The 14,399-nt window shown below is 44.7% G+C and overlaps 1 protein-coding gene across 1 annotated transcript; it reads right to left on the bottom strand.

Moving 5' to 3' along the window:
• Positions 1-1,097: 1,097 nt before the first annotated feature.
• LOC103631562 (replication protein A 70 kDa DNA-binding subunit B) lies at positions 1,098-14,376 on the bottom strand. The gene is made up of 10 exons (XM_020540150.1): positions 14,356-14,376; positions 7,901-8,044; positions 7,469-7,742; positions 7,289-7,391; positions 7,038-7,168; positions 6,891-6,972; positions 6,674-6,797; positions 5,733-5,887; positions 5,026-5,474; positions 1,098-1,348 (listed from the first exon to the last, which is right to left on the bottom strand). Exons 2-10 carry the CDS (start codon positions 8,042-8,044, stop codon positions 1,098-1,100), a joined length of 1,713 nt encoding a protein of 570 aa, XP_020395739.1. The 5' UTR covers positions 14,356-14,376.
• Positions 14,377-14,399: the final 23 nt, after the last annotated feature.

Raw genomic sequence — 14,399 nt, 5'->3', positions numbered from 1 at the left:
TCTCTGTGTGTGGAGATGGACCCCAAGTTCCCCCACCCCCACCGCTAAACAAAACGGAGCCCACCACCGCGACGACCACCACCACCTCGACCGCGCAGCAGCAGCAGCTGGATCCTAAGGACTACCACCAGCAGCAGCAGCCGGCGCAGCACCTGCAAATCCAAATCCACCAGTCGCCGCAGCAGGACGGGGGCGGCAGAGGGAAGGAGGAGGAGCAGCTGCAGGTGGTGGCGCAGCCCGGGGAGAGGAGGCAGCAGCCGCTCGCGCCCAAGCGGAGCTCCAACAAGGACCGACACACCAAGGTCGACGGCAGGGGCCGGCGGATCTGGATGCCCGCGCTCTGCGCCGCGCGGATCTTCCAGCTCACGCGGGAACTCGACCACAATGGAGAACGTGAGGATATGGAAAGGAACCGTGTGCGGGCGTGGCGGCTGTCCTCGTCTGTGGTCGCGAGGACGGCGGCGGGGGCTGCGGGCGCGGGGAGGGGAATCGCTGGCGGGGGCATGCGTCCGCGGATCTTGCCGCCTGCACGGTATGGAGGAGGAATCGGGATGGAGGAGGAATCGCGCGATGGCACAGGGCGGCCGGTGTTCGCGGCGGGGATGGCGGCAGGCGGATCGTGGCAGACGAGCGGGCGGACGGGATTAGGAAGCGGGGGCAGTCTACAGTCCTCTCTTAATAGTTAAGATAAGATAAGATTGCGTGGATTGGCGTTCTGGGACGATTAGGTTTCTTTTCGCTGAGTAGTATAGTAGTACGTAGTAGTAGAAGCAGTAGCGTCCTGGCTTTAGGATCGCTTCTTTACACAGATGCCAGCAGAAGCAAAAGCAGGCAGGCAGACAGGGTAGAAATAGGATTGCTGAAAGCACGCAGCTTTTGAGGATAAGCGTAGTAGGCTTTCACTGTTGGAAAAGAAACCTGCCGGCCCCCAAAAGAAATTCCCCCTCCGCACTGTGCTTTCCTGTATGTACTTGGGCTTTTCGTTCAGCGAGCGGTGTAGCCTGCCCTCGAATGGAAACTGTTGACACCACTCTTCCAGGCCCCTCCTCCCATCCCATTCCCATGCATGCATCTTTGGCTTCCCCTCTCACTCGCTCTCAATCAATCGGTTGTTCATTCGAGGGGCCCTGCACTGCACTGCACAGCACGGAGATGCCCCGACGCCGGCCGTTGCACGTCGATCCGCCAGTCGTCCCGCCGGCAAGCACGCCCCACCATCCCAGGGCCCGCGTGATTCCAATTCCGTAGTCCACTAGCAATCTAGCATCACCTGAGCGCTGAGCTTGGGTCGGTGGTTTCTGGCTTTCTGCTGAAACCGTGGGTGCATGCGGAAACAGGAACATCTTCTCTGAATAACAAATAATTAATACTAGTAGTCGTACGTTAAAGCAATCACCTGGCTAATACCCGCAATCGATTGGTTGGACGAACTGTCACCCGTCGCAGTTCTGCAGAAGATGGCGCACCACCAAGTGGCAAGTGCCGTTCCTCCAACACACCCAGGACCCTGTTTCTGCTGTACTGTATGCCATAAAATCGTAAAAACCCAAACGATTTATATCATCCTTTTTTATACTACTACTTGTCTACTTATTCTTGGTCGTTAGATCATCCTAAAATCTATTTAGTTTTACCGTTAGATCGTTATAAAATCCAACCATGGATGTTTCATCTTTTTCTCAAATATTATTCTCGAATTTCCATTCATCGTTAGATCATAAAAAAAAAATCCAACCATGGAGCAGTGTGTGTATACATAGCACAGCTGCAGCTGCAGGCGCACCAGCTGATTCGAATACCCACACGTACGTTCTTGTGCGAATAGAAGAAGACTTGGCCTTTCCAAACCTAGCTAGCTCGACGACCAACTTGCATTGCTTCCGGGCGTCGTCGTCTTGATCAAAGTGATCTGAACCACACAGGCTGCCGACAGGTACTACTCTGATGATGCTTGTTCATGATGGCACATCGATCCGTGGTTGGACGGGGTCGCCACTAGCAGTACTGACCTGTGCATGCATGGCTCATGTCTGTAGGTGTGCAGACACTACCACACGTACGGCCGGACGACGTCGGACGGACTACAATACAACAGCGTAGTACTCCCTGCACCGTACCAACATGTCCGCGCGCGTGTCCTCTCTACTGGTCGCATGCGGTGCAGCGCACGCCTGTCCGGTCAGAGATCGCCTGAGAAAATGGTGCCCGTGCCGACGATGTACGTACACCCGACCAGTGTCCATCCCCAGCACGATTGTCCCCCCTGTTTCCCTGCTCCGATCCGCGCGCATATCAGGGGTTGTTTGAATGTCTTAAAACTAATAGTTAGTTGGTTAAAATTGTTAGTGAAATTAGCTAGCTAACAATTAGATACCTAACTATTAACTAATTTATCAAAAATAATTAATAGTTGAACTAGAGTGTTTGAATATCTCAACTAATTTTAGCCACTAACTATTAGTTTTATTGCATTCAAACACCACTAGGTCCAACCGTATATATCACCACCTGTATGGGTATTTTATTCCTGTCTTTTACAGACTTGTGTACAACAATTTTTTTCCCTGTATATATCACCTGCCTACCCCGCCGGTTCTGTTTTAATTTGAATCTGGATTTTTCGAACTTAATTCCGTGTTCGCAAGAAAATGTAAAACAAAAATTGAACGTGCGAAAGAGGGTTTTTTTTTGACCCGTTTCCATTTGTTTTTAATTATCCCTAGTAGGAGGGGAGTAATACTGGCTGTTGCCGCGAATCATAATCTGCATGCATACATGGAATGGATGCATGGTTTTGGCACGGCTGGATCCGTGCACGCACGGAGCTCCATCATCATGAAACTCCAAGAGTGTGCTGTGCTCAATTGCACGCACATCATTAATAACAGGACGGAGTATAACCGTCAAATGCATGCAATTGTTGCTGTAGTACTTACTATAGCTAGCTAGTGCTCTTTATGATCTCAGGTGTGGCTAGCTCTTTTGCTGTCTGCTCCGGTCTAGTCATTGCAGAATGAAGCTAGTCGCTAGTTTTAGAGTAACTGGTTCGTTACGCTAGCTACGAGCCTACGAGCGAGCGGGACAGTGGGTGGTTATATATTATACTAGAACCAGCAGCGCCCTATCGGGCGCCATACAAATTCCTTGTGCGGCACAAGTTTCACAATGAGTTAATGGAAAATGCTTAAGCTATCGTTTGCATAAACCTTATGTAAAAGTGATAAGACAGTGATCAGGTCGTACATTTCTGCATCTCACTACGATCTGACATGCCGACATTAAAGCGAACAACAGTTATTATTCCTTCCTCTTTAAACACAGCATGGCCTGGACCAAAATCAGCCTCACACAATTTGAAGTTATTCAGCAGAACAAATTAAAGCAACCATGTGAATAGAGATTATGACTGATTAGAAAGTTAATGTGCACCAATCAGAAAACAGGAAGGCATTGACTGGCACTTGTCAACCAGAGCTACTCTATAAAATAAATATCTAGCACAAGAACAGAAGCACTGCAAAGAAAACAAGTGCTCGTGCTGAGCACTGAAGCACAACAGGTAGAACGGGAGGCATATGAGTTGTAAAATGTAGCAACAGGCAATAAATCGACACTGGCAACATATAAGTGAGTCACGGAATAAAATGCATTTCTGGGTTGGCAAAAGACTTTAGCCATACAAATAAGTAGAACACAGTTTGCAGCTATGCGATGTAGTAAAAGGTTTAACAACGGGCAGTCGATATATACAAAAGAGTAGGTTTTTCTTCTGCCACTACATAGTACAAGTCGCTAAGGATGAACATCAGGGGAGGAAAGGTAACAGGCACGATTCTAAGTGCGATGCATTCACGTTGGTCAACAGTCTATCAAAAGCGTGATAAGCGTAGCATCATGATCAAAGTTAACCTGAAATACAGTTGGACAATATTACCAAAAGAATGCACAGAGTAAAAAACTATACAAAATACTGATAAAATACTGATACAGTTGGACAACATCTTTTGTAAAAAAAGAGAATGAAACAGCAGTGGGCATTCTGAAACATCTTTTGTTAAAAAAAGAGAATGAAATAGTAGTGGGCATCAGTCCATAACTGTTTTGATATGAGATAAAAGACATGTACCTTGGCAGGTTTGTGTAGGCAAATCGTTAGCTTGTTGCGGACAAAAGTATGTACCACATCTCCCCCATCGAGCTAACATGTACAACAACTTGAGAAGAGTAGAAATAGATGATAACCCTGAATTACACATAGCTGCAACTGTGAAGGCAAAAGATCCACGTTCGTACACCAGCACCTAATTATCTTTGTCATCACTGAAAAGGGAGCATACACAATTGTAGTCAAACAGCAGCATGCATATATGTTTGATACATCAAATTATAAAAAAATGGAAAACCTTGACCCCCAACTTGAGAGGTTACAATACATGTAGAGTCTAGACAAACAAGACGAATTCAGTGCCATTAGCCACGGCTAGAAATAGTATATGCGCAGTCCAAAACTTAGTGTACTACGATGATATGAGTCAGAATAGTCATTTGCTATTGCAGGTATCTTCGATCCTGAGAAAGAACTACACCTGTCTGCAGCAGCTATCAACACTATATTTTTAGAGGCTATTTTAGCCTAGCTGAAAGCTCATGGATTTCAAACAAGATGTAACGAAGCATACCATCTAATGGAAACTCATGAGTTGCGATAATTAGAGCTCAAACAGCCTGACCTGGGTCCACCAACACCACCTCCACTGGATTGACTGATGCTTTCTTCCTCATCGTCAGCAACGAATAACTTTTTCGCTACTGATTTGCCAGGCGAAGAGCATGATCTAGAAGTTTTAGTGGATTCAATCAAAGCTGTAGTAGCACACAATATGCGCTAGAAGGAAGCACAACTTTTGCTATCGAGACTTGCCTCTTCCTAGTTGTCGAGGTCTGAGTAGTCACACGCTCTGCGTCTCCAGCGTCAACGGTTTCGTGCATCAAGGTAGAGAATAAACTACACATGATGCAACATACCATTTATGTAAGCGGTTGGAACACGTACCAAATACTTTGTAGTGGCGATGCTACCCTGAGGCGTCAAAGGTGTCAGAGGTGAAGACAAGGTGTCTGTCTTGTGAGGAGTGTCTTTCATGCTGCTGCTTGCACCCTGTGAGAACATAAACGAAGACTGTTGTGTCCCTGCGGTTGACGTTGAAATGTCAACATTCTGATTGCCTAGTTCCTTTATGGTAGCATTGACCTGGAAGCAGACGTTTCCAGAGTTAATTGTGTGCCCAGAGAAGCTAACGTTCCAAACGAACGTCCTTTCAAGCAGCTTCGTGATTGCATCTGGAATGAAGCCTGATGGAGTGTTCGCTATGAGCATATCGCAAGGTCTTTTGACAATTCTTTGAGCCACGCGCCCAAAGAGAATGAAGTCTGTGTCAGCTGTCTCGTCTCCTGCGATGACAAGTATTTTATACCTGAAATAAGAGGTGTCAACGACTTAGTGTGGTTAACATAGTAGGCTTGTAAGTCCTAAAGAAACCAATATGTAAACAGGAAAACATTGACGTAAAGAAGGTACAACGTTTGTGTGTCTCTGGGGGGCTGAGGGGTGATAGAGAATCCAGTATCTGAATTTGTTGTACAGATTCATGTCATGTTTGATGCACAGGAAACTGGTACAGTAAGTTTACGAAGGGAAGAGTGCTGCTCAACTCGAGGGCATGTCATCTAACCTTTGGACGGGCATAGCAATGTTAGCGCAATCACGGTTTGTGCATTTGTAAGAGTCTCCGTGAGTGACAGCTGTGCAGGCACATTTTCTGCATGAGTTATACCACCACTTGTTGTCAATTTTCCTTATAGTGACAGTAACCAAGAACTCCTTTCCCTGCAGGGAAAATAAGAAAGAAAGGCAATGTCAAATAAATATGTTATGCTGAAACCTAAATGGTTGTAACTCCAGTCTGCCCCTAGTCTGGCTCTAATAGAAAACTATATACTGATTTTGTTATGAACGATATACTGATGGCGAAAAAATATATTTGGCGGAGCAGCGAGCATTCTAACGAAACTATATATTCAGGAACATTTAACATAGACCATTGTGGAGCCATCATACAGGCTTTCGTACGTCTAGTACCCTTGAAATATGAGACACGGTCCTGGGTGGGTGGGCCCCGCGGACAATGACATGGATGGAGCTGAGGTGGGCTCACAGCCTGGCTCACACACACACTGACACACGTGAACGAGCTAGGACGACGATGACGTAACAGCAGCGGAGCAGTCCAATAATTACTATCTTTTTAACACGTATAGTTGTGTAATAAGTGGGGCCGATGAGTACGGCTCATGACAATACAGTGTACAGTAGAAAAGATTTCAAGGAGATTCCATCTGTTATAATGCGCCGAGAAGTGTGAGACGATGGCACTTGGACGAGAGGCACTCTGGTCTGAGAGGATATATAGCTAGAGACGACCAAAACTTGGAGGACTCACTGGTAGGAGTTGATCTAACAAAGAGCTGCTTCAATTTGTAGCTAACTATTGACGCTTTACTTAAATTGAAAATTCTTGGGTTATAAGCAATTGAGGAGTTGGTGCACTGCTGCCTTTTTCTATCTAAAAGTTGGTGACAACAGAATAGAATAGGTACTGGGTATGCCATGTACCTTGTTTTCAAAGGGATGGAGATACTTGATATACGACACCTTTTGCTCCTCAGCAACAGGAGATATAAGCTGGCTCGAAGTGACAGTTGCATTCCACTTCACTGGTTTATGATCACCGCGTGCGCTGGTTTGCATTGTATTTGTAGAAGCATTCCGTTAGAAAAAGGCAAGAGCAGGCAACAGGTGCATATATTTTATAACAAGAGGATACCATTACCTGGACATAAGGGTTTCTGCCTCAGGAATGGATGGATTGATGTACCACTTACATGGTGAGCTTCCAGTCAGACAAAGACCATCTAAAAAGGGCAGAAGGTATAAATGTACGGGAGTTGGAAAAAGATTAAGTGTTACGTGAATATACCTGCATATTTTTTGACGAGCGTGCCAACAAATAGCACAATCTGTGGGGAATTCTGCCCATTCTCGTATATGCGCTCTCCTGGGAATAGGGTGGCTTGGGCACCCCACAACACGACATTGACCGAAGCACCTCTGCTGTTTTCAGTTCGAACATGGAACATGAGGCACAAACACTGTATATGTAAGACAACACCAAAATACATACCATACATCTAGCAGAACATAAGGTAAGAACAACCATGTAGTCCAAACCTTGCACTGCATATGGAAATGTTCCTCTTCAAGCTGGAAGCTTGCTGTCCTTTTGAGCGATGTGGCGAAACATTCGAGACTGAAGTAACTATCCCAATGGCATCTGCTTTGAAACAAACAATATATACAATATTAGCAAAGAAAAATAGGCGTCTTAAGTATGTAGGTAACAACGTTTACCTGTATAGTAGTCTTTATGGTCGATGCGCGAATGGATCTGGTCTATGTGAGTGAGGGAGTATGTAAGTGTAGGAAATGCAGGAGGAATCTCAATAACTTGCTCTAACTTTTTCCAATTCGTGAAGGTAATCATGATATCATTTGGAACTGGCTTGTACAAGTTGTTTGATGCTCGAACTCGAAAGTATGTCATGTTGTACACGCTACCTTCTTTTATGAGTGGCCTGAATTTCTCTATGAAGGGTGGGTATATCGTAGCATGTATGCTATTTCCCTGCATATAGAAAGATGTAGATTCAACTTTAGTAAGAGCAGAAACAATTCAGTTAGTAAAAGAAGGCAGGCTTTCTATTATCATATTAAGGGGAAAACACTGCTGAAGCAAACTGGTGAGATGCAACAATAAGTTGGTAGAGTTTGTTGGTACTTTACCTCTTCGTCGAGCAACACCATATCACAGTGTAACAGCCTTGCATCATCCTGAGGATCAGAAAAGTCCCAAAACCGAGAAACACGGACGCATATCGTCACAGATAAGTTCCCACACCGTAGGCTTGGAATCAACACGTCTCCCATCTGCAGTGTTGACCCCAAAAATGGCATAAACATTAGAGAATACAGCAGCATGGAAGTAGATAAGGATGGTGTACGTATTGCGCATTAGTAGAACAATTTTACCTCAAAGCAAAAGTTATTGTACACGCAGCAAGAAAAAACGAAGATAACAAGCATGAAAAGAGACAAAATCGTCTGAGTAGCAGCAGCGCTGGAGTATTTACATATCATTGCTATGTACAACACAAAAGATGGATAAAAAATTAGGTGGCTAGGATGGCAGCCGCTTCAGCGACAACGAGGACTTCGTGGTACACCACATTTCGAGTCTGTACCCCGCACGAACCATCCTCATTCTCAATAAGGATTCTAAGGCCACCTCTGGATGTAGTCCTAGATACGGCCACATAAAGTTGTCCATGAGTGAAGACCGGTTTCTTGAGGTAAAGCCCAACCTTGGACAGGGTTTGTCCTTGGCTCTTATTAATTGTCATTGCGTAGCATACTCGTACTGGGAACTGCCTTCTCTGGAGTGTGAACGGCCATTTTACATCAGTAGTATTGAGGGTTATTCTTGGTATTAAAACTGCAGCACCCACATTAGAGCCTGTGAGAGCAATGCATCTCAATATACGCTGTCCAGGCTCGGTAACGAGTAGTCGTGTACCATTGCAAAGGCCCATGCTTTGATTAAGGTTTCTTAACAACATAATTATGACACCCTTTTTCAGCATAAGCTCGTGAGATGGGAAATTGTTTGCATTAATCGAATTTAAGAATTCAGTAGGATACAACACATCGAAATCTGGTATTCTTTCTGATGATTTTGATATAGTGTCACAACTAAGGTAGCACACGGTTTCCCCAGGCACAAGCGAAACAACGTAGTTATTAATATCATCGACCGTAGCATTGTTTGGACATATAATGGCACGCGAGGCTAGATATGTTGGTTTATCGTAATTCGTAAAGAAGTCTGGGTATACTTCAGATACAATCGCAGCTATTTTATCATTGTTTGTTTGGACAAGCAAGTCATCCGGAATTGTGATCCATGTGGGTTCACGATCACCAGTCCTTTTTTCGGCAGGAAGTGTACCGTCACCTATAGATAGAACCCATTTACCAAAAGATATGAGGTCGTTACGATCGTTTTCTTCCAAGGAGGGCCCAAGAAGGCGCATGTTTGTGCATAATTTGAGGAGGACAACGTGCTGCCACAACTTCGAATTCGTAATTGATGCATTAACTATGGAAGACCGTGAGCCCTTTCGTACGACAGGTAAAATTTGACGGAAATCGCCACCAAGAACAACAATCTTGCCACCAAATGGGAGGATTGCATTTGAAGGTGTTTGCTCAGAAAGAATATCTTGCATAGTTCTATCCAGAGCCTCAAAGCAACGACGATGTGTCATTGGCGCTTCATCCCATATAATCAGAGTGGCAATTTGTATAAGCTCAGCAAGCATGGTCCCCCGATTTACGTTACATGTGCTAGCATCGTTTATGTCAAACGGTATTTTAAACCTTGAATGTGCAGTGCGTCCTCTAGGTAGTAGAAGAGATGCAACGCCTGACGATGCGACAGCTAGCACTATTTTCTTCTCGGAACGTAAACTCGCAATTAAAGTGGTCCATAGGAATGTTTTGCCTGTGCCACCATGGCCGCAAACAAAGAAGAAACCTGGGGATCTACTGTGAACACGTCCTATTATAGTGTCATACACTCTCCGTTGGTCATCATTCAATTGCGCAACTAAAGATGAAGCATGCATGGACAACATCAAAGGATCAGGATCCATCTCGTCATTAATCAATCTATTTTCACCCATATAATGGCAATGATTAGCGAATCTTGGTAGGTCGTAATCATTTATGTTCCCGCCACTGTTCGCGAAAACGTCCGTAAGGTTTTGTATAAGTAAAGACATGAGTTGTTCTTCAGGGATATTGTAGTTGGGGTTTCCAGTCGCGTCTCTAAGTCTACGGCTCATGTCATCCGTAAAGTAATGCCAGTATTTGTCGAACAGTGCACGTACGTTCCCAACGGAACAGTACAAAACCACAGTGACGAACAACTGTCTAAGTTGGTACGCAGATGCGGACACAATCGCCTCGTCAAACAAAAGGATCCATTCATTATCACCTTCAAGTAAACCACGAGCCTCACATGCAGCACGAAATGTACAATACACATGTCCGTTAAATGTCCTGACTTCAGCATAGTTTGTGGCCCCCTTAACAATCATCAGGAGCATGCGCAGGTAATACAGTTCTCCCGATGCAGGGTGCACGTAGTACATACGGCCAATCTTAGCGCAACGTGACCTTTTTCTCCATAATCGGTTTGAGGCATCCCATGTCCACTCTTTGGGGAAATCGCAGTATGTGAGGTGTCTGGCCTCTTCATGTCTCAAATTAGCCTCGAACCATTCAGTTAACATCGTACTTTTCGCTAAAGGGCTGGATATTAGCTCCTCTAAATCTGTTCCAGGTTCATAGCGCACATGGTTTAGGCCAGGAAGGTGTACAGCTAATCGTTCAACAGAAGGAACTCTAAAGTGAATGTCGTACTCAAATGCACGCCACAGAGCCTCACACGTAGATAGGTATCTTGCATCAATGTATTCTTGGATCTCATTTGGCGGGGCAAGATGAGAACCGGGTGAACGGTTTTGTGTTTGTGCAGTGGACTCAAAATATACTTTTGCTCTATCAATTCCCTTTGTAACATATTTGAATAGATACTTGATCATGTTAGACTTGTTGCACCATTCGACGTTTATGTGTGCATTGTATTTCTTTAGAAGATGCATGTTGTACGGTACAACACTTCTATTGTTTAGTCGAACGCCACGTTTGACAACATGTCTGTCATTGTTTCTACGCATGTAGAGCGCAAAACCAAAGTCGTCTATGGTGGTCTCATCCTGAAAATCTTTTGGAATTTTTTTTGAGCATTTGTTGTTTTTCATACATGGGCAATGTCTGTTGCTTTCACCACATGGCCCGTGTATCATGAATTCATCGACTAAAGCATAACCAAGCGGGTCAGTGTTCAGATCCGGAATCTCAGCGCATATAAAACTGTCGACAACAGAAGCATCAAACTCCTTTGCGCCAGCAGCCAACCACACAAGGCAATGTATATGTGGCAAGCCTCGTTTTTGGAACTCAACAGTATACAAGACAGCGAGAACTGGTCCGAATGTCACGCCCTACCTTATATCAGCTATGAACTCATCGACTTTCATATGGAAGATCCGTACAACTAAGTCTGAACGATCGCACGGTTGCTGACCCGGTTCGAAGCGCAACGCATCCGCAATTTCCCTCCATTTGGGGTTGCATGTGAAAGTCAAAAAAAGATCTGGTGGGCCGTACACTCTGCAAATAGCCATCGCGTCTTGGTAATTCATAACATGGTATCGCCTACTGCCAGTGAAACTCGCAGGCACGATTACTTTACCGCCAACAGCGTCCGCACTAATTAGTCCTCTATCAATGGCATCAGCTATCCCCTGCACTGATTCAGACCGCAGGTCTTTTTGATGGTCAGCTATGAACTGTAACCTGGAGCCCTCGATAGTTGAATATGCGTCGACAATGACCTGAGCACTTAACCTACCATAACATGTGTACGGGTTTGACTCGTGTAATCTGTAATGTAAATGTCTTCTTACAAATTCAAGCATTGTTACATATTTTCGTTTGGTCCCAACACTATCTTCGTCATCGCAGTACCGAATGCCAAGATGGTAACCATTTTCACCATAAGGAAACAACAGAGGGTACTGCAAAGCCATGTAGGATGGATGCAAGCATGAGACACGTCGTAGCCCGCAATTTCTATCGTGCACAAGGACATCATATGTGTATTCATCAGCGGTGTAGTCGCCCACAACGATGGCAGCGACTTCACCGCCGGAGGGAAGATTGTATTGGACGTCTTGTCTTGCATCGCAACCTAACAACCTGAGTGTTATTCTCTGGTTACCCGCTTGTTCCAATCGCTCCCTTGCATATTGAAACGCTTTGACAAGTTTGTTATTGTCATTTAACATGGCCAACAAAGCCATAGTTATTTCACGTTCAGGTTGTTCAGCGACACCATCATCGACCTCGAACATGTTCAGCCTGTTCTGTGTCTCGTGGTCTGTATCATGAATATACAATTGGGCAAATTTAGGCATCGCTCCACGGCGTGGAAGCAAGGTGCCGATACGATGATGTACTATTCCATTTATCTTAAAAACATAAGGCACAGTACCATTGTTTATCGCTTTGTCTATAGCGGCACCAAAGGAGGTGAAGGCAAAGAGTGAATTGTACGCGCGAATAAGCCTCAAAAATCTTTTCGAGTGCGCATCGCCATCAAATGACAAGAGATCAGCAAGTACAGATGGCGGCCTTTGGTAAGGCTCCAAATTGATCTTCCCCCCCTTGCAATAGATATTGTATGCAAGTCTACGTTGTGTTATAGATGAATCGCTTTTTACACGCTCCTGGAACCAAAAAATCGCGCCACAGTATGGGCATGTGTGCTCGGGGCCACCATAGTACGATCTATTCGGGTAGGCGTCTACAGAACCAGGAACAGATAAGAATGATGGATACTAAGCAGTGAAACACAAGAAACAACCAAGCAAGGAAGGGAAGCACAGACCTCTTAGGGCATCAATGTACGTTTTTTCGAGAGGAATTGTGATATGTGTGTGTTGCGCAAAGCGTCTGTAGTGCAGCCTACTGCGGAGGCGGTGTCTATTCGATGCGGCGAACGATGAAGGGAAGTCCATTATGGATCTGTCGCCTGCTTTGGGACGAGTATTATTACTAATATATATATTTTCATGCAGCAACGCAATTCCGGTCAGCGTGTGTCGGCAAGTCGACTAAATAACGTAACACAATTAAGACGACATACCGCGTGCGCTTGCAAGGCGCCTGCGTCGCCTTGTTTCATACGAACGGGCAACACGTGCATATGGAGCATCAGCCATGTGTACACCGTGATATGTACCACGTGACACACACACCTAGCACTTGTAGAACATGAACAGCACGCACGTGAACTTTAATAGAGAGGCCCCCAAATAAAAAAACATGTACCATACACCTTTCAAACAAACGCAAGGAAACTGAATATGCCTTTCAAACAAACGCAAGGAAACTAAATCAATGGTTAATTGTAGCATATAGATACTAAAACATATAGCAAACTTAGGCAAACAATTAGGCACATACGCATAAAATTCCCGAAGCAAAAACATGCAAAAAATGCCAAGTAATTGGCAACGGGGGTACAGATTTTGAGAACACTATGTATTCTAACTGGAATTTGCTCGCTCATATACCCTGTTCTCGTGATCTCATCTTGTTTGCTATAAAAATTGATTTGCTCTACTGTAATTATATGGCCATAATCAATTTGGATTTCCATTGATTATGACAAATATTATGTTATTTGCAAGTGGCAACGACATTGGCTGGGATCTCCATTTCATGTGAAACATGCATGTGTGGTTGCAGGCAGTCCTCAATGTGACACATGATGATGATGTATACATCTAATATCTTGGTGTATGAGAACCAATCAGCAACTTGGTGGTGGACCGTGTTCTAATGCTTAGATGATTTCTTGCATGATCCCTGAATGCCCCCACATTAACAATGGCAAATACTCAGAGACCCCAACAGCTGGCCATGGGGAATTATAAAGGAGGTCTGATGTAGGTTTAAGGTCACCCTATCCAATCAGAGGTGGGCATGATCCACACACCAACTAAAAAAAGTTCGGCCAAGACCGCAAGTCAAAAAGGACATCTATCAAGCATATGGCAAATACTAAGCCATGATTGCGTACAGCACCTGATTTCAGGCTAGATCTTTCAGTCTTAGCAGTTGGAGCATTGCAGCCAGTCCATGATGCAATCCCATACATTACAACTAATAACCTTGGCTGGCCTCTGATTGATTTGCCTTGTTGTGTCTGTCAATGTGTGCGTGCCAAGATCACAGATCCCTGTCGTTGTAGCAGTTGGCCGAAACAGAAGCTATTTCAACGAGAACAGAATACTGCACCGGAATGACACAAGCATAACACCAACACACCCTATGTGCATCGTGTAGAACAACATAAACAAAATACCATGCCACTGAAAACATGTATATCACTGACATAGTCCTAGCGCAGTGTGTGTAGCAAGAAAGAAGTCACGGTAGCGTGTTCAGCGTGTAGAACAACATAAACAAAATACTATGCCACTGAAAACAAGTATATCACTGACATAACCTAAGCTTAGTGTGTAAAAGCACGACAAGGAATTAACCTCCCAAAAGGAATCAGCGACGAGAAGTGTAAAAGCACGGTAAG

The sequence above is a fragment of the Zea mays genome, chromosome 6, assembly GCF_902167145.1.
Source record: "Zea mays cultivar B73 chromosome 6, Zm-B73-REFERENCE-NAM-5.0, whole genome shotgun sequence".
NCBI lineage: Eukaryota > Viridiplantae > Streptophyta > Magnoliopsida > Poales > Poaceae > Zea > Zea mays.
The sequence above is the reverse complement of the archived record's forward strand: the minus strand, read 5'-3'. Positions and strand labels throughout refer to the sequence as shown.